Source organism: Equus quagga, chromosome 11 (assembly GCF_021613505.1).
Source record: "Equus quagga isolate Etosha38 chromosome 11, UCLA_HA_Equagga_1.0, whole genome shotgun sequence".
Classification (NCBI taxonomy): domain Eukaryota; kingdom Metazoa; phylum Chordata; class Mammalia; order Perissodactyla; family Equidae; genus Equus; species Equus quagga.
In genome coordinates, this window is record NC_060277.1 from 90798976 (window position 1) to 90818598 (window position 19623).

Here is a 19623-nt window from a genome sequence, read left to right on the forward strand (position 1 = left end):
GAAGGGTTAGGAGGGAGGGGGGGATTGAGGCTGGCTTCTTTACTCTGCCCCACCGCATAAAATTGGAGAGGGGTAAGTTCCCTGGGCATCTGGGCAAAGAAGAGGCAGGTGGCACTGGAAAGTCTGAGGTCTGGGTTCATTTCCGGCTCCTGCTCAGAACCTAACCCTTGCCTCTCCCTTAGCGTCGAATCACTAGCCTCAGGATCCAGTGGTTCCCGGCCCCTCCTTGCCCCAATATTCAGGATTCCCAGGCGGCTTCCCGCACCCCATCCCCCATGCTCTTTTGCACGTGCTAACCGGTTTATATCCCACAAAACGCACACACACCGGTACAGTGGAGGGGTGGGAGGATTCCCTTCGACAGCCCTTCTAGGCCACGGGTAGGGGAGAGAGTGGGAGATTGGGAAGAGGAAGGGGATGGAAGGGAAGAGGGCGGGGGAGGAGGCAGAGGCCGCAGGAAGGCCCGAGATGCAGGAAGCAGCTGGGAGTGGGGGGGAGGCTTTGTGCCTGAGTTGTTCTCTGGGTCCTAGGGTCCACAATGTTCACCATTTTCTGGGATCTGTGGAGTGAAGCAGAGCATCTGGACCTGTCATGGTCTAGAGGGTGGACTTTCACTCCCAGCCCCTGGCAGCTGGGGCGAGGTAGAGGGCAACCCCAGGCTCTGGGTGTGTGTGTAGGGGGCGGGCGGGGATCATCAAAACAGCTTTCTGGGTTGCGTGGCCGGGAAGTGCAGGTCACTGCCTCCCTTCCCCCTCCCTCCTTACACACACTTGCACACGGTGGCCAGGATCTTTTTTTCTCGGATGAGACCCAAGCTAGAGCTCTCCCTGGTCAGACTTTGGCCCCAGGCCTCCAGAATTCCTCCTCCAAAACTCCTTCTTCCTGTTTGAGAAGCAAGAGTGCTCTAGTAGGGGCATGAAGACAGAGTTTCCGCCCCTTCTTCCAGCCTGGTGCAGAACAGGCAGGTGACAGGACACCCTCTTCAGATTTAAAGGGCAAAGGCCAGCTCTGGGCTGCCACTTGGGTGCTAAGGACCATCTTTCTCCATCGCCTTTCCTCCTCCAGCACAAGGCCAGCAACCCTGGGCCAAGGTTTCACACCTTAAAGGGTGCAAAAAGTTCCCAATGGGAAAGTGTTAAATGCAGATTCCCAGCCTTGCCTCTGAGATTCTGCTTACCAAAGTTTGGGGAGGGCCCAGAAATTGGAATTTCTAAAATTTTTGAAGCACCCAGATTTTGATGCTGATGGCCTTGAACCACACTAGGGAGCTCAAAAGACCTTCAAGGAAACGACCCTTTGCCCCTCCCACTAATGTCCCTTCACGTTGGGGTGGAGAGGGGCCGCCCTCAGACCACTGTGGCTGGGTTGCCTCTCCCCAATTTGAAACGGGGTGCGGTTATGTGGGTTGTGATAGCCGCCTTCAGAGGTCAGGATGGAAGGGCTGAAGAGAATCGGCCCGGGTCGAGGTCAGCGGAAGGCTGTCAGCGAGGGCAGGGCAGGGGAGGGGATACATTCGGTGGAGGGGAAGGGGAGGGCTCAGACTCCGGCCCGGAAATCCGATCCCTTTAGGACCCAGAGGTGCCAGTCCCCCAGCGGCGGCGGCGAGAAGGGCAGCCGCTCGGTCTCGGGCAGCCGCCGCTCCGGCAGAGCCAGAGAAAGACCGAGGCTCGGGGCGCGGGGGGGAGGGAGGGAGGGAGGGTGGCGCGGCGGCAGAGCGGCCCGGGCCAGCCGAGCAGCCATGGGCACCGGGGTGCCGGGCCCCCCGAGAGCCAAGGCCCCCGGCCGGGGTGGGGGGCGCCCGGGCTGCCAGCCCCGCTGACACCGCCTCGGACGATGTGAGCCGGCGCCTCCGCCGCTGCTTCGCGGGCAGGGCGCGCGGTCCCACCGGCCCGGCCGCCGCTTTTCTCCTTTGGGTGGGGGCGACCGTACAGGCCGCTCGGGCTTTGGAAGAGGGGCTGGCTGTCTTTGGCAGCTTGATTGGGGGAGGCGACCCACACAGGGCGCTGGGAGGGTTTTTTTTTTTTTTCTTTTCTTTTTTAAAGCAGGGTTAACTGTTTTTGGCAGCTTGGTTTGGGGGGGAGCCTAAAAAGGCCTTTCGGGGTTTCTTTTTTCGGGGGGAGGGGGCGGTGGTCCCGACTTGGCGAGCCGCCTGTTGGAGGGGGGGAGCGGGAAGCGGGGGGATGCGAACCCGGCTCCCCCCATCATGATGAAGACGGAGCCGCGGGGGCCCGGGGGTCCCCTCCGGAGCGCCTCCCCGCACCGCAGCGCCTACGAGGCGGGCATCCAGGCGTTGAAGCCGCCCGACGCGCCCGGGCCCGACGAGGCACCCAAGGCGGCCCACCACAAGAAATATGGCTCCAACGTCCACCGCATCAAAAGTATGTTCCTGCAGATGGGCACGACGGCGGGGCCGCCGGGCGAGGCGGGCGGCGGCGCGGGCCCCAGCGAGGCCCCGCGGGCGCCCGAGCGCGGCGTGCGCCTGTCGCTGCCGCGGGCCAGCAGCCTGAACGAGAACGTGGACCACAGCGCCCTGCTCAAGCTGGGCACCAGCGTGTCGGAGCGCGTGAGCCGCTTCGACTCCAAGCCCGCGCCCTCCGCGCAGCCCGTGCCGCCGCCGCACCCGCCGTCCCGGCTGCAGGAGACGCGGAAGCTGTTCGAACGGAGCGCCCCGGCGGCCGCGGGCGGCGACAAGGAGGCCGCGGCGCGGCGGCTGCTGAGGCAGGAGCGCGCCGGCCTGCAGGACCGGAAGCTGGACGTCGTGGTGCGCTTCAACGGCAGCACCGAGGCGCTGGACAAGCTGGACGCCGACGCCGTGTCGCCGACGGTCAGCCAGCTCAGCGCCGTCTTTGAGAAGGCCGACTCGAGGACCGGCCTCCACCGTGGGCCCGGGATCCCCCGGGCCGCGGCCGCCGGGGTTCCCCAAGTCAACTCGAAGCTGGTCAGTAAGCGCTCCCGCGTGTTCCAGCCGCCACCGCCACCGCCCGCCCCGTCGGGGGATGCCCCAGCCGAGAAGGAGCGCGGCCCCGGAGGGCATCAGCCCCCGCAGCACCGAGTGGCCCCCGCCCGGCCGCCCCCCAAGCCCCGGGAGGTGCGCAAGATTAAGCCGGTGGAGGTGGAGGAGAGCGGGGAGTCGGAGGCCGAGGCGGCGCCCGGGGAGGTGATCCAGGCGGAGGTGACGGTCCACGCGGCCCTGGAGAATGGCAGCACCTTGGCAACCACAGCCAGCCCCGCGCCGGAGGAGCAGAAGGCCCAAGCCGCCCTCGAGGAGGCGGCGGCGGCGGCGGCGGCGGCGGCGGCGGCGACCTTGGCGGCGCCTGAGAGAGGGGTGGGCAATGGACGGGCCCCGGACGTGGCCCCCGAGGAGGCAGATGAGTCCAAGAAGGAGGACTTCTCGGAGGCGGACTTGGTGGACGTGAGCGCCTATAGTGGGCTGGGGGAGGACTCTGGGGGCAGTGCCCTGGAGGAGGACGACGACGAAGATGAGGAGGATGGGGAGCCCCCCTACGAGCCCGAGTCGGGGTGCGTGGAGATCCCAGGGCTCTCGGAGGAAGAGGACCCGGCCCCGAGCCGGAAGATCCATTTCAGCACGGCGCCCATCCAAGTAAGTGAGCCCCCCTCCCGCCCCCGCGCCGCCCCTGCCACGTGCGCGCCGTCGCCCCCGCCTCGCCAGCCAGCCGGGTTTGGCAGGCTGAGTCAGCCCCTGCCACCCAGCCCCCTTCCCAGAAGTTACCACCCTGAGAGGGGTGTGGGGGAGTTCCAGCTGTTTGTCAGAGGGGGAAGATTTTCAGACCTGAGACAGGGGGTGGCCTGCCCTGACCTGCCCTCAGGTTCCCCTGCCTGCTGCCCCGCCCAGCGTTAGGGCCCCACCCGCCCTGCCCCACGCAAGTCCTGGGGCACCTGCTTTCTCGTCCTTTCCCAGACATTCTTCCTCCAGAAACTGGAATGGGTGGTGGGAAGGGGTGTGTGTGTGTGTGTCCTCAGGAAAGTCTCCCCACATTGGTCCTTACTCCATTCTGGGCGGGAGGGGTCAGCGGAGCTTAGAAACACCCCTGCTTTCCCCGTATTGGAGCTGCTTAGGGGGAGGGAGGGAGAAGGCAGCAACTTCCCAAAACGAAGGTGCAGGGGACCGTGCAGTGGACCGCAGCCCTTCCTCCATCCTGTGTGTACCCCCACCCCAACTTTGCAGAAGTGAAAGAGGGAAGCAGGTCTGTGAGGGTGAGCTGGGCTGGGGCCATGTGACTGGGGTGGGGGAAAAGCCTGGGCTGGGGCCCTGTTCCGTGGGGTCTGTGCTGGCCAGCTCCCCAAGGTGGAGATGTTGGGTTCCAAAGGGAGCAGGCACTTTGTGTGGCCCTTGACCAGGCTGGGCCTTCCCCAGGGCTCAGAGGAGGAGGGGGTGGGGTTGGGAACCCCCCCAGAGTTCCTGGCAGCACCTGCCAGCCTTTGCTCTTGGCCACTCAATAGGACAGCCCCCCGTGGCCTTGGCAGGTTTCAAGTGCTCTTGCCACATTCTCTGGGTCCCCTGAAAGAGGAATGAGAACTGTCCATTTTGGGGTCTCAGTTTGCCCCCCCACCTACCCCCACTCTTGGTGATTGTTTTGTGGGTTGTGCCAGTGCCTGAGATCCTCAGGGGTGAGAACCACAGAGGGGTGCTGATGGGCCAGGGGACATCCCCTGGGAAGAAATAAGAACCCCAGACCCCCCCCCCCCCAACTCTTGGCTGGCACATTCAGCCTCAATGGCCTTTCTTAGCGCCCCAGGCTCAGCTGTGCCCAGCGCCAGGTCCGCTGCATGGCGGTGTCCAGGCGCCTGGACTTTCCCTGGCCTGGACCCTGCCTTTAGCTCTCCCCAGCCAAACCCTCATCTGTTTGCTGGCAGTTTCCATAACTACTCCCAGACACTGAAGCTGCCCAAGTTTCCTCTCCCCTGCCCTGGTATCTTAACCTCTGGCCCTCTCCCACCTCCTGCCCCAGCCAGAGGCCTGAACCATGCTTGTTGCTGCCAGGCCAGCCCCTTCATCGGGCTATGACCTTACAAGTCCTTTCTTACCCCCTCCCCTCCTGAAGAGGATGGGATCCTGGCGGGAATGGAGGATTATGGTGTTTCTTAGGATGTTGAGGAAGCAGGTGGGGACCCCTGAGGGAGTCAGGAACCCCACCTCCACCACCACCACCAGAGATGATCCCCTCAGAGGTAGAGTTTGGTCCTTCAGTCCTGGGCCTCTGACTGTCTATATTTGACACCTTATCCTGATTTTTGTGTAAAAAATAGCACATGATTTGGAGCAGTGCTCCCCGACTCCCTGGTGACCGCTGCTCGCAAAGTGTGGAAGCCAGTGGTGTGTGGTGCTGCCTTGGTGTGTCTGACTTTTGACCTTGCTGGGGATTTCCTCCTCCCCACCCTGGCGGTGGGTCCCAGTTTTTCCCTCTCCCTGCCCCTGCCCTGCATTGATACCAAGTCCAGGGGCTTGTGCCCTGCCGATGACCCAGTTGTTGCCTTTATGGAGGCTTCTGCTGAGGACAGAGAACCCAACTTCAGATTGTCACCTGGGGTCGGGGGGCTGGGCCCACGGCCCTCTGATAGGTTGGGCACATAGGGGTGGGCAATGTGAGGGGTGATCTGGGGCCTCTGAGCCTGAGGCCTGGGTTTGCTGCAGAGGGCGGGATTTGACAGACTGAGAAAAGAGAGGAGGGCAAAGCTCAGGACAGGCTGTGAGGGTGTTTGGAGGTCACAGTGTGTGTGTCAGTGTGCGCCACCACAAAGCCTGAGGGATGAAGGGACCCTGTCTGCCAGAGCAGAGGGTGAGGATCAGGGGACTCATGCAAAAGTGGGCCAAACCTCGCTTGCCAGGTCCAGGCTCATGCCAGCCTCTGACCTAGGGCCTGGGGCCTGTGTGCAATAGGAACAAAGTCACGGGTGACCCCCCCCCACGAGGGCCCAGCTGGGCCCAGTCTCATCCTGCTCTGCCACTGGCTAACCCACGTGACCTTGGCAGCAGACCTGGCGTCTTGCACTATGTGCAGCCTGGGTGGCCCGTCCCTCCAGGGGGGCTTGGAGGCCGCTGGCCAGGTGTCAGGAGAACAGTCCCACCACTGCACAATTGACGATGAGCTTTAAGGGCCTGAGCTCCAGTTTCTCTGATGCTGTGAAATTGAGGGCAGTGAATTAAGTGACCACATAGGCTTCTCCCAGCTGTGCTTCTAATCCTAGGAACCCCCCACCGTGGGAGTGAGCCTCTGTGGTGGGGGCTGGGGGGTGACATGGAGCGAGCCCAAACAAAGGCTGGGACACAGGAGTGCCGCTGTCCGCTGGGATGCCCATGGGGCCTGTTCCTGGAGGAGAGGGGGCCCTGGCAGGGGCCTCGGGGGAGACGGTGCCCCACTCCAGCTCCTCAGGCCTCAGGCCCAGCCGTCTGAGAGAGCTGCTCCCACCCTTCCTCGCCCCCACTTGGCTCCAAATGGTGCCAACCTGTCGCTGCAGGCAGTGAAGCACGAACACGTCATGGGACCCCAAATGGTGCTCATTAACCTCCCACTGGGGGCACCCCTGCCTGGGCCCAGAATTAGGGCCCTGCCCTGCCTTCTCTCTTTCTGGAAGAGGGTCAGGCTGGGGAATTCCCCTTTGTGCTGAGAAACAGGAAGAGGGAGACAGGAGAGGGGTCCGGGGGACAACAAGGCAGGGCTGGCCTTAGGGTCCCCACAGAGTCTGGGTTCACTGTGGACAGTGTCAGAGAGGCTGCCACCTCCTTGCTCCTGCCAGATGGGCCTCCTAGTACGCTGGGAATAAGAGGCAGACCTCAGAGAGCTGCAGTTCTGGAGGGAGGCAGAGGCCTGGCCATGCAGGCAAGGCCACGGGGGCCTGGCATTCTCCCCGCTCCTGCCAGCTGAGGGCCACCTCAGGTAGAGGGCCTGCCCTTTCTCCATTGAGGTGGAGGTGGTCCTGCCCGGTCCTGCCCTCCTCCCTCCTCTACCCCGGCCTCAACTTCACATTCAGGTTGCACTGGGTCCTGGGTGCCCCTCTGCCTCTCTCCATCCATCGCTCTCCCCTCCCCCTCCCTGCATCTCACACCCGCTCCCCCCTCTCTCCCCATCTGGCATCCTAGCCGTCTCCTCCATTCTTTCTCCCCTCCTCGTCTTCCCCTCTTCTCCTGCTCAGCCTGTTCCTTCCACTCTCCTGCCGTCTGTGTCCGTGTCCACCCTCGCGTCTGTCTCGCCCTCTGGGTCCTCGTCTCTCACTGTCTCTCTGTCCCTGACTGTTGGTCCCTCTCTCTGACCTGAAGACCTGGGTTGCTGAGTCTGACAGTTTCCCCAGGATTGCTCTTCCTTTCCTTCTGCAGCTAGCCGTGCCCATGCAAGTTGGGGCTGCAAGAGAGAGTAATGGCATGAACTGGGCAAGGCTGCATCCCCTTCTCTCTTGCGCCACGGACTCCAGAATGAGAAGGGCCTTCGCTCTGAGCTGGGGTCATTGCGGGACCGGGGGAGGCCTATGGCAGGAGTGGAGCAGCCGTGGGTGGCGCAGCCTGCCCTGACGACCTCCCCATACCAGTTCTGATAAGCGGCCCCTCCCCAGGTGTTCAGCACCTACTCCAACGAGGACTACGATCGTCGCAACGAGGACGTGGATCCCATGGCGGCCTCAGCTGAGTACGAGCTGGAGAAGCGAGTGGAGAGGTTGGAGCTGTTTCCCGTGGAGCTGGAGAAGGGTGAGAGACCGGGACCAGGCTGAGCGGGGCTCCTTTCTGTGCCAGCTTCTGCCCTGGACCCTCAGGGTCTTCCACAGGCATGATCAGCTTCTACCTCTCACTGGGCCCCAGTCAGCGCCCTACAGCCACACGGGCTGCAACCCTGTCATGCAGCTCTCTGTGCTTCTTCAGTTACCAGGTCCCTGAGGAGCACTGTGGGCTGCATCCTGGGGGTTATGTTGGCCATATCGTGAGGGGAGACCTATGGGGGAGGCAGACGTCAATGGAACAGTCACATCTAACTACGTCCTTAAGCTCTGTAATAGGTGCTGGGAAGGGATGGGGGGGGGTGTGTGCTATAACAGCATTTAACAGGAGACCTGACCAGACGTGGGGTGGGGGTTCCCCAAGGAAGAGATACTTGAGCTCTGAAGAGGAATTCAGGGGAGTATGTGGGAAAGAGAGAAGACAGGCTTGGCTAGATTTGGACAGTGAGGGGAAGTAGGGTGTGCACATAAGGCCTCGTAGCTGGAGACCATTGCAAGGCAGGGGAAAAGTATTCTAGAAAGACCACACCAGGCTGCCATGTGGGGAGAAGGGTCTTAAGTGGATGGAGGGAGACCACTGTGGTGTGGACAAGATGATGGCCATGCCAGAAGTGGGTGGCCTTGACAGATCCTTGGGAGGTAGAATCGGCAGGCTCTGGTGGTTATTTGGCTCTGGCAGAGGCTGTGAGGAGCAGGGGGGAATCCAGGTGACTCCCAGGCATGGCAGCCAGTGACAGTGCCATCCCCCCCTGAGGGAGTGGCAGACGGGAAAAGCCTGTTTGTGGGGGAACATCAGGAGTTTGGATGTCAGAGGCCCATGAGACAGGTGGGGGCCACCATGGAGAGGGGAGTGGGCCTCGGGGAAAAAAAAGCAGGAGGGCTTTGGTCATTGAGGCTGTGAGTATGGATGAGACTGCTTAGAGAGGGAGAAAACCGAGCCCATTGTGGCCGCCCCACCCCCACCCCACCCCATCCCCAAGGCCACCATTCCCCCTCATCTGCATACAAATAGTCTCCTGCCCCTGCCTCCCTCAGCTACCCATTTGTTCTTTGGGCGGGGCAAAGGACAGTGAGTGACCCAAGGGCATCCTAGTTGGCTTGGCCAAGAGGAGATGGACAGAATGATGTCCTGTCCCCAGGTATGGGACATTCCCTAATCATAGGGACTGCTTTTTGAGGTGGGGCTGTGCCCAGAGTGAAGGTTGGGGATGGGGAGGTCTCTCTGTTGCCTGCAAGCCCCCGGCTGGTGCTCCCGACCGCCTACTGGCATCTCACTACCCTCTGTTCCACAGACTCCGAGGGCCTGGGCATCAGCATCATTGGCATGGGGGCCGGGGCAGACATGGGCCTGGAGAAGCTGGGCATCTTCGTCAAGACCGTGACTGAGGGTGGCGCAGCCCATCGGGATGGCAGGTACCGCCTCCCCTGTCCCCGAGCGACCGTCATCTGGGGTGGGCCACCAAGCCAGGATCCGCCACTCCCGGTGTCGGGGTCAGTTGTTCCTGGGGTACAGCAGTGAACAAAACAGATGGAAACCCCACCCTTATGGTGTTTGCATTCTGGGGTCCGAGGGTGCGGGCTGTCTGTAGGCATTGTGTGTCCTGGTTTTGGGGGTGTGTTGGGCCATAGTAGGCAGAGCACGCGTGTGGAGGCTGTGTGCCTGGTGGAGTGCTTTTGAGAATTTGTTTTTCCTTAGCAAATATCAAGTCCCTGACTGTTGTAGGGCTGGTGCCAGGCCCTGGAGAGTCAGTGATGAGGGCCTTAGTCTCAGGGAGAGTGTTGCATAGTGAGGCAGACAAACATTCAAGTGGACACACAGAAAATGGTGAAATGGAGAAAAAGTACAGGTGCCACGAAGGAATAAAACAGGAGGGCCTGACCTCTCTGGGTATCAGGGAAGGCTTCCTGAAGGAAGTGACGTTGGAGCTGAGACCTGTAGGATGAACAGGAGTTAGAGAGGCTGAGGGAGTGGGTGCGCAAGATGTCCCAGGTAGGGCACCGAAAGTAGGCAGGTATGGCTGGAGCCCAGAGAGCAAGGGGGATCCAGGTGTGTGGTGTGGTTAGAGAATTTGGTGGGGGTTGCCCGGAGATGAGGCTGCTCCTTGCATGCGTGCCTGTGTTTGGCATCTAAGCCTGGAGGGCATGAGTTCTGTAGGTCAGAGTATTCTAGGAGGGCTTCCTGGAGTCCTGGGCAGCCCAGTGTCCCCTCTGTGGGCTGCTCTACTGTGTGTATTGCAGCAGACAAGTGGGAAGGGCTTTAGGGCACCTCCCAGGTTGTTGTAAGTTGGACATTGGGGCAACCTTGCGGTGGTCTCTCCAAACCCAGCCCCACTCTATATGACCGAAGTGAGTGGGTGTCCTTGTAAGGGCTGAGTGACTTTAGGGTCATGTTGCTAGAGGTGAGATGGCCTCATTCAGGGGGCTTCTGCCCGCTGCAGCCCTAGTGGCATGGGGGGCAGAGAAAAGGATGGCGACTGCCCCTGCTCTCTCCCTTAGCCCTCATTTGAACTTTCCAGAGCCTCTCCCACGGTCGCCTGGCAGCAGTTGGGGGAGTGTGTGTGCATGTGAGAGAGCGTGTCCACAAGCTTATGCCCACATGCGGGGCATGTGGGGGTGAGCTGTTCACAATAAGCCATTTCCTCCACTTCCGTGGGGGAGCTCTGAGAGAAGGCCTGCAACCCCGGGGGAAGTGGGAGTGGAGGAAGGAGGCGGCCAAGCATCCCTCCCGCCCCTTCATCCCCCTGTGTGGAGAACAAGGGCTTCTGGAGCCACAGCTGCAACGTGTGGGGAGCTATGCCCCCATGTCAGGGTGAGGTGACCCAGTGGGACTGCGTGTGAACATGAGAAAGTGTGTTACGTGGGTCTCAGGCATTTGGGAGGAAATCTGTGAGCTCAGGTCTGTACAGAAGTGTGTGTGTAAGAGGGCTGTGTGTCACATGTGTGCTGCGGGCCCTTGCTGGTGTGCATGGCCGTGATGAGCTTTGTGGATGTCACACCAATCTGTTGGATGTGATGGAGGAGGGGACAAGAGTGTGATTGTCACAGGAAGTGTCTCTGCCACCACTCCTGGTCCTGGAGGCTGCCTGTGTCTGCTTTGCTTGCCTGAGTCTCAAAGTCCACAGGTGGGTCTGGCTGATAGCTAATCCTCCGGCTCATGCATTTCGTGCAGGTAGACAAAATACCAGGTCCCTGTGGGGACTGAGCCTTGAGTTTCTGATGGGAGGGGGGCCACCTCTACTCCAGCCACAGTTCCCCTGGTGACCCCCTAACCAGTGTCGCTTCCCCTAGGATCCAGGTGAACGATCTCCTGGTGGAGGTGGATGGAACGAGTCTGGTGGGAGTGACCCAGAGCTTTGCAGCCTCCGTGCTCCGGAACACCAAGGGCCGCGTGCGGTGAGGGCTGGGAGGGTGGGGCGGGTGGGGAGTGGGAGCAGGCAGGAGGCTCGGTCCTCATCTGGCTACTCTGCCCACCTGCCCACACCCAGTTAAGCTTCTGGGTGGCCCAGTTTATAGAGGAGGTTCCACTGCCTCCCGGCTGGAAGGAATTGCTCTGTGTGTGTCCCTGCCTGGTGCCTGCCTTCCCACCCGGAGCCCCTGACTGCTGCTGGGCCCCCACCTGCACTTGGGCTTCAAGGCCCACCGTCCACCCTGCCTCCAAACTGGCCTCTTGGGCTTTTTCTCCTTCCCTCTTCCTGTTCCCAATTCATTCATTGAAGAACCAAGCTGTGCAGGGAGAATACCATCCAAGTTGGGGTTCCCCCACCGGGCACTTCATCCCTCCCTCCTCACCAGCCCTGTGTAATCCCAGGAGGACTCTCCTCCCTGGGCCTGTCAAGGGGGTTGGGTTTGAAGTGCCCTGTGTCCCTCTCCGGCCTAACATTCAGGGACCACTCCCTGTCCCCCTCCAAGAGGGGCACTGCCCCCCGGAAAGGGTGGTAGAGAGAAACAGGATGTGGGTGGCCACGGAGAGGAGGGGCTGGTGCCTGGAAGTTCCACTATTTCCTCTCCATCCTAATCTCCAGTCACCATCATCCTGCCCCTTCCTGAAGCTCAGAGCCTTGGAGCGCACATGAGACACCCCTCCACAGCCCCAGCCCTGCTGGGATGGGTCAGCTTCGCCATTGCTGCCTTGTCTTCTCCCACGTGGTGAGGGAAGAGCCCCTACTCTGGCAGCTCCTGAACTCATGTCTCCTGCAGCCCAGCCTGAAGTTTGGCTGACATCGCCCCTCCCCCGAAACTGGCCCTCAGGGCTAGTGGGCCTCTACTCTCCTGGGAAGGAAACACAATAAGGGCCCCCAGCTCCCCCATTCATTATTAACACTCTGTAGCCTCTGGACTCAGCCCTCTTGTTTCACCTCCCTTGGGAGGGCCTGGGTGTGGAGAGGGGAGCACCAGTGGGAGGATGGTGGCATTACCCAAGCTGAGGACAGAGGCAGGGGGATGACAATGGTGCCCCTGCAGGTTTATGATTGGCCGGGAGCGGCCAGGCGAGCAGAGTGAGGTGGCCCAGCTAATTCAGCAGACCCTGGAACAGGAGCGATGGCAGCGGGAGATGATGGAGCAGAGATATGCCCAGTATGGGGAGGATGACGAGGAGGTAGGAACTCCTGGCCTGGTTGGCAGCATCATCGCCCCCTGGTGGCTAGATGGAACGTTACAGCCATCCCCTGCCTCTGCCACTTTCCCAGGTCTGGTAAAGAAGCCCAGAGCACCAGTCCCTATCCTGGGGGAGCCCTCAGTCTGAGGGAGGCAATGCAGGCCCTTCCTTCAAAGAGCCCCTAGTCCGAGGGAGGAGTCACACCCTCTGTCTTCAGAGAGCCTTCCTGGTCCTACAAGGAAAACACAGTTCCCTCAAGGAGTCCCCCTTCTGAGGGGAAGGCATAGCCCCTAACCTCAAGGGACCTAATCTGAGGAAGGAGACAGCTCCAGACCTCAGGGGACCCCGTAGCGTGAGGGGGAAAGCTTGGGCTGTTTCTTCAGGGGTCCTAGTCTTGTGGCAGAACCACCTGTGCCTTTAGGGGACCCCCAGTCTGATGGGCAAGGCATGAACCACACCCTGGGTAACACCCAGACTGAAACAGGCAGACTCCTGCCGGTCCAAGCCTTGGCCATCATGGCTCAGGGAGGCTGGGGAGGGCAGGGCACATGGCCTCCGTTCTCCCCTCGCAGACTGGAGAGTATGCCACTGACGAGGATGAGGAGCTGAGCCCCACGTTCCCGGGTGGTGAGATGGCCATCGAGGTGTTCGAGCTGGCAGAGAATGAGGATGCCTTGTCCCCTGTGGACATGGAGCCCGAGAAGCTGGTGCACAAGTTCAAGGAGGTGAGAGGAGGGGGGTCCTGGGGCGGTGGAGGGCAAAGGCAGGCCAGCGTCCTGCCCTGCAGCACTGTCTGCCCGCGGCGGAGCTGAGCACCTGCTCCTCTGCCCCACAGCTCCAGATCAAGCATGCTGTGACTGAGGCCGAGATCCAGCAGCTGAAGAGAAAGGTAAGAGTGGGGGCGACTCCCACCCTCACACTGGCACATGCCGACACTTGGCCACCACCTACCACCAGAGGCACATACAGAACAAGCCACTCTAGGCAAGGGAGCTTGCGCTCTGGACCCATCTGCTCCATCACTCGCTGCTCTTTGCCTCAGCCTCCTTCCCTATAATATGGGCTAATAACAGTGCCAGCTCCGTGGGGTTGTTGTGAGGATTAAACAAGAGAATCCACGTAAAGTCCTTAGCATAGTGTCTGACACACACTAGGTGCTCAATGCATAGTTGAGCTATCAGCTGTTACCCTGAAGCACACCAAGTCACACTCCAGATGTCTTCGTGTTCACACTGTCCCATACACGTCCTCTACATACAGGCCCAGTGATAAATGCACACTCCCCAGAGGTACACACTGGCCCACACCCGCCTGAACCCCAGGCACATAGTACCCACAGACCCACTCACCAGACACCAAGGGACATCCCCTCCAGGCAGACATACCACAGAGACACTGGACCCACGTTTCTCGTGACACTACACCCAGTTGCCTCAGCCTGGATGTGCAGACCCCTCTGCGTTCGTCTGTTGTGAGACACACAGGCGTGACCGCCACAAAGGAAGAGTGTCACGGGACGTGCATTCTCACAGAGGGGCTGGTGCTGATGCTACCAGATGGTGACACACATGACATACACAAACACGCATATGGGCCATGCACAGACACCCACACAAGCAGGTTGGGTGCCAACACACTCACAGGCGTGTAGATACACAGACGCCATATTAGAAGCCTGTCCTGGGCCCCTGCCGGGCCTGCACATTAGGAGTCCCAACTCCTGCGGGGCTTCCACTGTGGTGGAGAGAGGCAGGGGGACACGGGCCGTGCAGACATGGTGCCTCCAGGTACAGGCGTGTGTGCACTCCCACCTGTGGGTTTACACCCATGCACAGAGAGAGAAGAGGGTAAAGCTGAGCCTTGCAGGGAGGGTAGGGTTTAGGTGACTGAGGCAGAAGAAGGGTGTTCCTGGCAGGGAGACACGCGTGAGCTTGGAGGCTGGCTTTGGGAGGAGGCCCGCTGCCTGTGGCAGCCGTTCCTGCAGGGGAGAAGCCGGAGGCAGAGCTCGTCTGGCAGGGTGGGCTGTGGCTTGCAGCATCCTGACTCCCCGAAGGACTCTAGCCTAGGCCCTGTGGCCATATGGTGGCCATAAGTGGGAAGGTCACTGTCTACAAAGGAGGAGGGCGTGAGGGTGGGCAGGACTTGGAGGTTAGAGGCCCGGTGGTGTCCTGGCAGGGGCGAGCGAGGGCTGCCCAGAGTACAGGCCAAGGGTATGGCTGGGAGGAGCGGCTTAGAGCTGCATTTCTGAGGCCGAGATGACAGACTGCATTCCTGGGTGGATGCAGAGCCTGAAGGGGAGGGGTGATCCAGAGGTCGTAAGCGTCTCTTGGGTGGCCTCTAGGTGCCTGGCACCACTCCAGTCCCTGTGACGGGCAAAAGCAGACTTGATCCTTGCCCTTGCGCAGCTTAGAGTCCGCACACCGATGACTGTTCCATTGCAAACTGACACGGGGCTCTGCAGGAGAGGACGGGGTTACTGAGCTCCTAGAGCAGACGGAACCTAATCCAGGTGGGGAGTGTGTGGGGCTGTGCTGTTGGAGGGAATCACAGGAGACTTCTCTGGGGAAGTGATACCCTGAGCAGAGAGCTGAAGGGTGAGCTAGTGGGAAATGACGTGGCAAGGGGGAGGGTCGATGGGGGCATTCCAGGCAGAGGGACAGCACGCCAAAGGCCCTTGGCAAGAGGGAACGTGGTGAGTCTGCGTGTCTGTAGGAAAGCCCCTGTGGCCGAGGCACAGGGAGCAAGTGGCGTTTGCAGCCACTAAGGCTGGAGGGGCAGGCAGGGGTGAGGCTGAGCACTGGAGTGGCAATGAGATGCTGGCACCTTCTAACAGGTGGGCTGGTCTGGAAAGGAAGAATAAGTTTGTGCAGGTGGGGGTTGTGTTTGGGGCCTGGTGCCTATGAGCAGCTGGGAGACGAGGCTGGAGTTGGGAGCAAGGCTGGGTTGGAGCTGGAGAGTTGGGGCTCTGAGTGCATAGAGGTGGTGTGGGAGGTGAGTATAGAGAGAACAGAGGCTCCAGGACTGAGCTCTTGGGCTGGGAGGTCTGCACTCTGGCCTGGGAGCTGGGAGAGGAGCCAGGATTGTTCAGGAAGCCACAGAGCAGGGACTAGTCAACAGGGCCAGAGCTGCAGAGAGGGGCCAGAGGGCAATGGTGATCCTCACCTGCCCTGCTCTTTCATCTTCCACATTTACCATCTCACTGTAGCCTTTGTGAGCTTGGCAAGGCAGGAATCACTCCCATTTTACAGATTGGAAGACTGAGGCTTAAGACAGAAGTTGCCTTGCCTAAGTCACAGAGCTAGTCGGTGACTAACCCAGGCCTCCTGCCTTCTAGGAGTGTGGTACGTTGTCAGGGACCCTGGCTAGGAGCTCTGAGGTGCCACCTCCTCCCTCTCTAGGTTTCACTTCTCAGGCTCAGCCAAGGAGAGTTAGTAGTTGGGGGGCACTGGGCTCCATATCTGCAGGAATCATCTCGAGACTCGGGCCCTGGTGCCGGGATGGGGTCCTCCTTGGCTCCCTCTGGCCCCCATCAATCCAGGGCTCCTCCTTCCTCTCTCAGCTGCAGAGCCTGGAGCAGGAGAAGGGCCGGTGGCGGGTGGAGAAGGCCCAGCTGGAGCAGAGTGTGGAGGAGAACAAGGAGCGCATGGAGAAGCTGGAGGGCTACTGGGGCGAGGCCCAGAGCCTGTGCCAGGCTGTGGATGAGCACCTGCGGGAGACCCAGGCCCAGTACCAGGCCCTGGAGCGCAAATACAGCAAGGCCAAGCGCCTCATCAAGGACTACCAGCAGAAGTGCGTGGCCAGGCTGGCGGCTGGGGGTCCTGGGCCCAGGGAGGACTGAGAAGCCTGGTGGCAGTCCCTCCTTGCCCCCAGCTGAGTAGGGAGGGGAGGAGCACAGAAGTTGGGGGGCCCCATGGTGGGGATACCTGGGTTCGGAATGACTGGGTGCCAGAGCCAGCTTAGCCAGGCCCCACAGGCTTTAGGGAGACCTGGGGCCTCCCGCCGTGAGAGCAGGGAGAGGGGCAGAGCTGCCCAGGTGGAGCTGAGGCCCCTGAGACTCCCTGGATGGAAACCAGACCACACACCCTCACCAACCCCCCCCCCCCCCCCCGTCTGTCCCCTGCCCATCCCCAGGGAGATCGAGTTCCTGAAAAAGGAGACTGCACAGCGCCGGGTTCTGGAGGAGTCGGAGCTGGCTAGGAAGGAGGAGATGGACAAGCTCCTGGACAAGGTAGGACCAGGGGTGCCCTGGGCCAGGCCCTATGGAGGGAGCAAGGGGGAGTCATCATGTGCCTACCACGGGGACAGCCAGGGCAGCACCCATGCCTGGTGCCCAGGCCTGATCCCCTCTCCTCCTTGTTTTCTAGATCTCAGAACTGGAAGGAAACCTGCAAACACTGAGGAATTCCAATTCCACTTAACAGGAATCATTCCTAACCGGACAATAATTAATCCCCTCCCATTGTCCTCCCTCCCCTGTCCTCAAAACTCCACCCCGCCCCCTACCAGCCTGGGGACAGGTGCCCCGACTCCCCCACCCCTCCACCCCACCTCCCCCAGCTTCAGGGACCAGAGGGCCCATATCACAGGCCCCCTTAAGGTGGCCCGGGCAGACAGAGGTGGCTGGAAGGACGGCCTCCTTGCCCCATGGGGCTGAGGCACAGAGGCCAAGGGATGTCAAGGGTGGGCCTGGGTGGTGGATGGACACAAGGACCTGCAGACGAAACTGCCAGACTTTACAACCTCCAGCCTTTGTCTCTGGACTGGAATGGGGCTGGGGGCTTTCCCAGCATCTCACCACCTGGAGGCTGCTTCCTGCCCATGGGGCTCCTGGGTGGCCCCTGGGCCTCTTGACTTGAGATTCTACCTTCTTGGCCCTTCCCCCTCCCCCCATCATTGTGCTGTCTCTGTTGCATTCTGACCCTCCCGCTGGGGAGAGGTTGCCTCCACACCTCCTCCCGTCCCTGTCCCTCCTCCTGGAGGGAGAGTCCACCCCAGAGCCTGGAGGCTGGGCCTGGCCCTGCACTGATTTCTCACATATTCTTCAGGAAAGGGGGAGAGTCCAGGGCATCTGGGCCCCAGCTCCCCCTTTCCTGGGGCAGCAGCCCTCAATTTCTCCTTGTGCCTCCCTTCCCCCAGGTGCCAAATAGCCATAACCTCCTCCTGGAACTGTTCTGTGCCCTCTGGGGTCCTGGTTTCCTGGCCAAAGCTGGGAATGCCAGAGAGAGAGGAGGTCAGCTTAGGAGGCCTGGCTGCAAGACCCCGGCCTTAGGCAAGGGGGACATTTCTCGCTGGAGAGCCAGGCCCTGCCCTGCCCTGCCCAGGGCCACACCTGGAAGCCTTGTACTAACATCGCAGAGACTCAGCCTCCCCCACCCACACTGTTTTCCAATGTTTTGACTGGAGGGCAAAATTTTACTACTTCGCATCTTTTTGGAGACCAGGGCTGCCCTGCTGGCAGCCTGCTTCCTAAGTGAAATTGACTCCGTTTCCCCACTGTAACCCCAAATTGGGGCTTGGACCAAGGGAGGTGAGACCCCCCCCCCCCCGGCCCCCCCCCCTTTCAGAATCCATCTCTCATTTTGCCTCTTTCTCATGCCCCTGCCCCAGACTGGGTTTTTGTTCATTTTTTAACAACAGACAACCCCTAGCCCATCCGTTTGGCTTCTCCTTGTCCCCTGTAAATAGACCATGCCATCAATCAGTATTTCTCAGCCCTTCTTCCAGCCCCCAGACGTGCCCCCACCCCCTGAAGAGCTGGCTGTCACAGTGCCGGGCCCACGCGCTTAGCCTCCTGCGCCCCGGCAGATGGAGGGGGCGGGTCCGCGGGGCGCTTCCTGTTTCTCGGCCGGTGGCCGCCCCTGCCCCGCCCTCCGCAGGACCGCGTCTCTGTATATAATATATATATGTATGTATTGTTCCCGGTTTTGTACGGACCATGCCCTCTGTCAGGTCGCCCCCATAAAAGCAGCCCCCAGAGCCTCGCTGCCTGGTTTCTTGATTCGCGGGAGAGGGGAGTTGGGGGAAGAGCAGAGATGCCGATCTGAGCCTAGTGTTCCCCTCCCACCCATGCTGCCTCTGACCCTGAGGGGCTTTCAACAGAACTCGGTTCCCGGTTCCAGCAAACTCCCTCTCTGCCACCATAACTCCCATCAGCACCCATGCTCTTTTATCCGGTGCTCCTGGGCAGGGCCGGAGTTTAGAGAGTTCCTTGGGCCCATCACATTCCTCTTTCTCTCGAGGCATCTGATGGAATTCAGTGGATGGGTTAACTATGGTAAGGTGAACCGCAAGTCCCTCCCCTGAGAAGTCCTATAACCTGATGGGGATACCCAGCCCCTAGTCTCACAAGGCACCCTCTATGAGGTACAGAAATGATCAAAGATTTCCTGGAGGTGGCAGCTGGGGCAAGAGGAGTCATGTCAGAGCAGTTTTGTCCCCAGGGTCCTACAGGATCTGTTCCGTTCTAGACAATTCCTCTGAGGGTGGCCCAAGAAGCCTTAAATAGTCCTAGCCCCCTGCTTTGTGCAAGCAGGTCTGGTTGCAAACTCATCAGCTCTAATACGGAAGGGTTTGGGAGTCCAGATGCGTGGGCTCCAGGGACAAGCTTTGAGGAAGTTCTAGAGCGGGGTGGGTGGGGGTAGCGGGGCCAGGGCTTATGGTCATCCCTACCACCAGCCTTTCCTTGCTTTGGGTGCTGATGTGCGTCTGTGTGAGAGAACTGAAGCACCAGGCACTTGTGTTCCGTGGCCTGGCCCCCAAGGGGATTCTTATCTTCCCCTTCCCCTTCCTTCCTCTTGCCCTAAGGAATGGGAGTCCCAACATCAGGGCCTTGAAGGTCACCTTGGTGGGTACCTGACAAAACCCAAGATGAGTGGCCTGTACCAGAACTCCAGTGACCGTCAGCTCCTGAGGCAGCCCCTCCCTTGTGGATGGCTCTGTCACACAGTCTCATTCTTGTAGAGCCAAATTCTGGCTTCCCATAGCTTCCCCTCAAAAATCATAGTCTACACCTCAGGGCCACATAGGACCCATCCAGTCCTGCTACCCACCTGAGGGTCACCTGGAAACCTGGGGATGGTGACCATGCCTCTCAAGGCATCTTTTCCAAGTGGATCATCCTTGGGACACTTCAAGGAAGACAGAGCCAAGTGGGTGAATCCCAAGATCAGAAACCACCAAACCACAGGGTCACAGATCATGGCTCCAGAGTTAGACATCACTGAGGCCCTGTGCAGGAAACCTCGCCAAAAAGTCCCAGGAAGCAAAGTGGCCAGACCTTTCTGGGTGGGGAGTCAGACATG

At 60.6% G+C, this 19623-nt stretch overlaps 1 protein-coding gene across 1 annotated transcript; it reads left to right on the forward strand.

Annotated features, from left to right (window-relative positions):
* Window positions 1-1622: 1622 nt before the first annotated feature.
* PPP1R9B (protein phosphatase 1 regulatory subunit 9B) lies at window positions 1623-18305 on the forward strand. Its single transcript, XM_046675816.1, has 10 exons — window positions 1623-3601; window positions 7567-7699; window positions 9018-9138; window positions 11014-11118; window positions 12187-12322; window positions 12895-13047; window positions 13158-13211; window positions 15882-16111; window positions 16454-16550; window positions 16687-18305. The coding sequence occupies exons 1-10, from the start codon at window positions 2204-2206 to the stop codon at window positions 16738-16740; spliced, it is 2481 nt and encodes an 826-aa protein (XP_046531772.1). The 5' UTR covers window positions 1623-2203; the 3' UTR covers window positions 16741-18305.
* Window positions 18306-19623: the final 1318 nt, after the last annotated feature.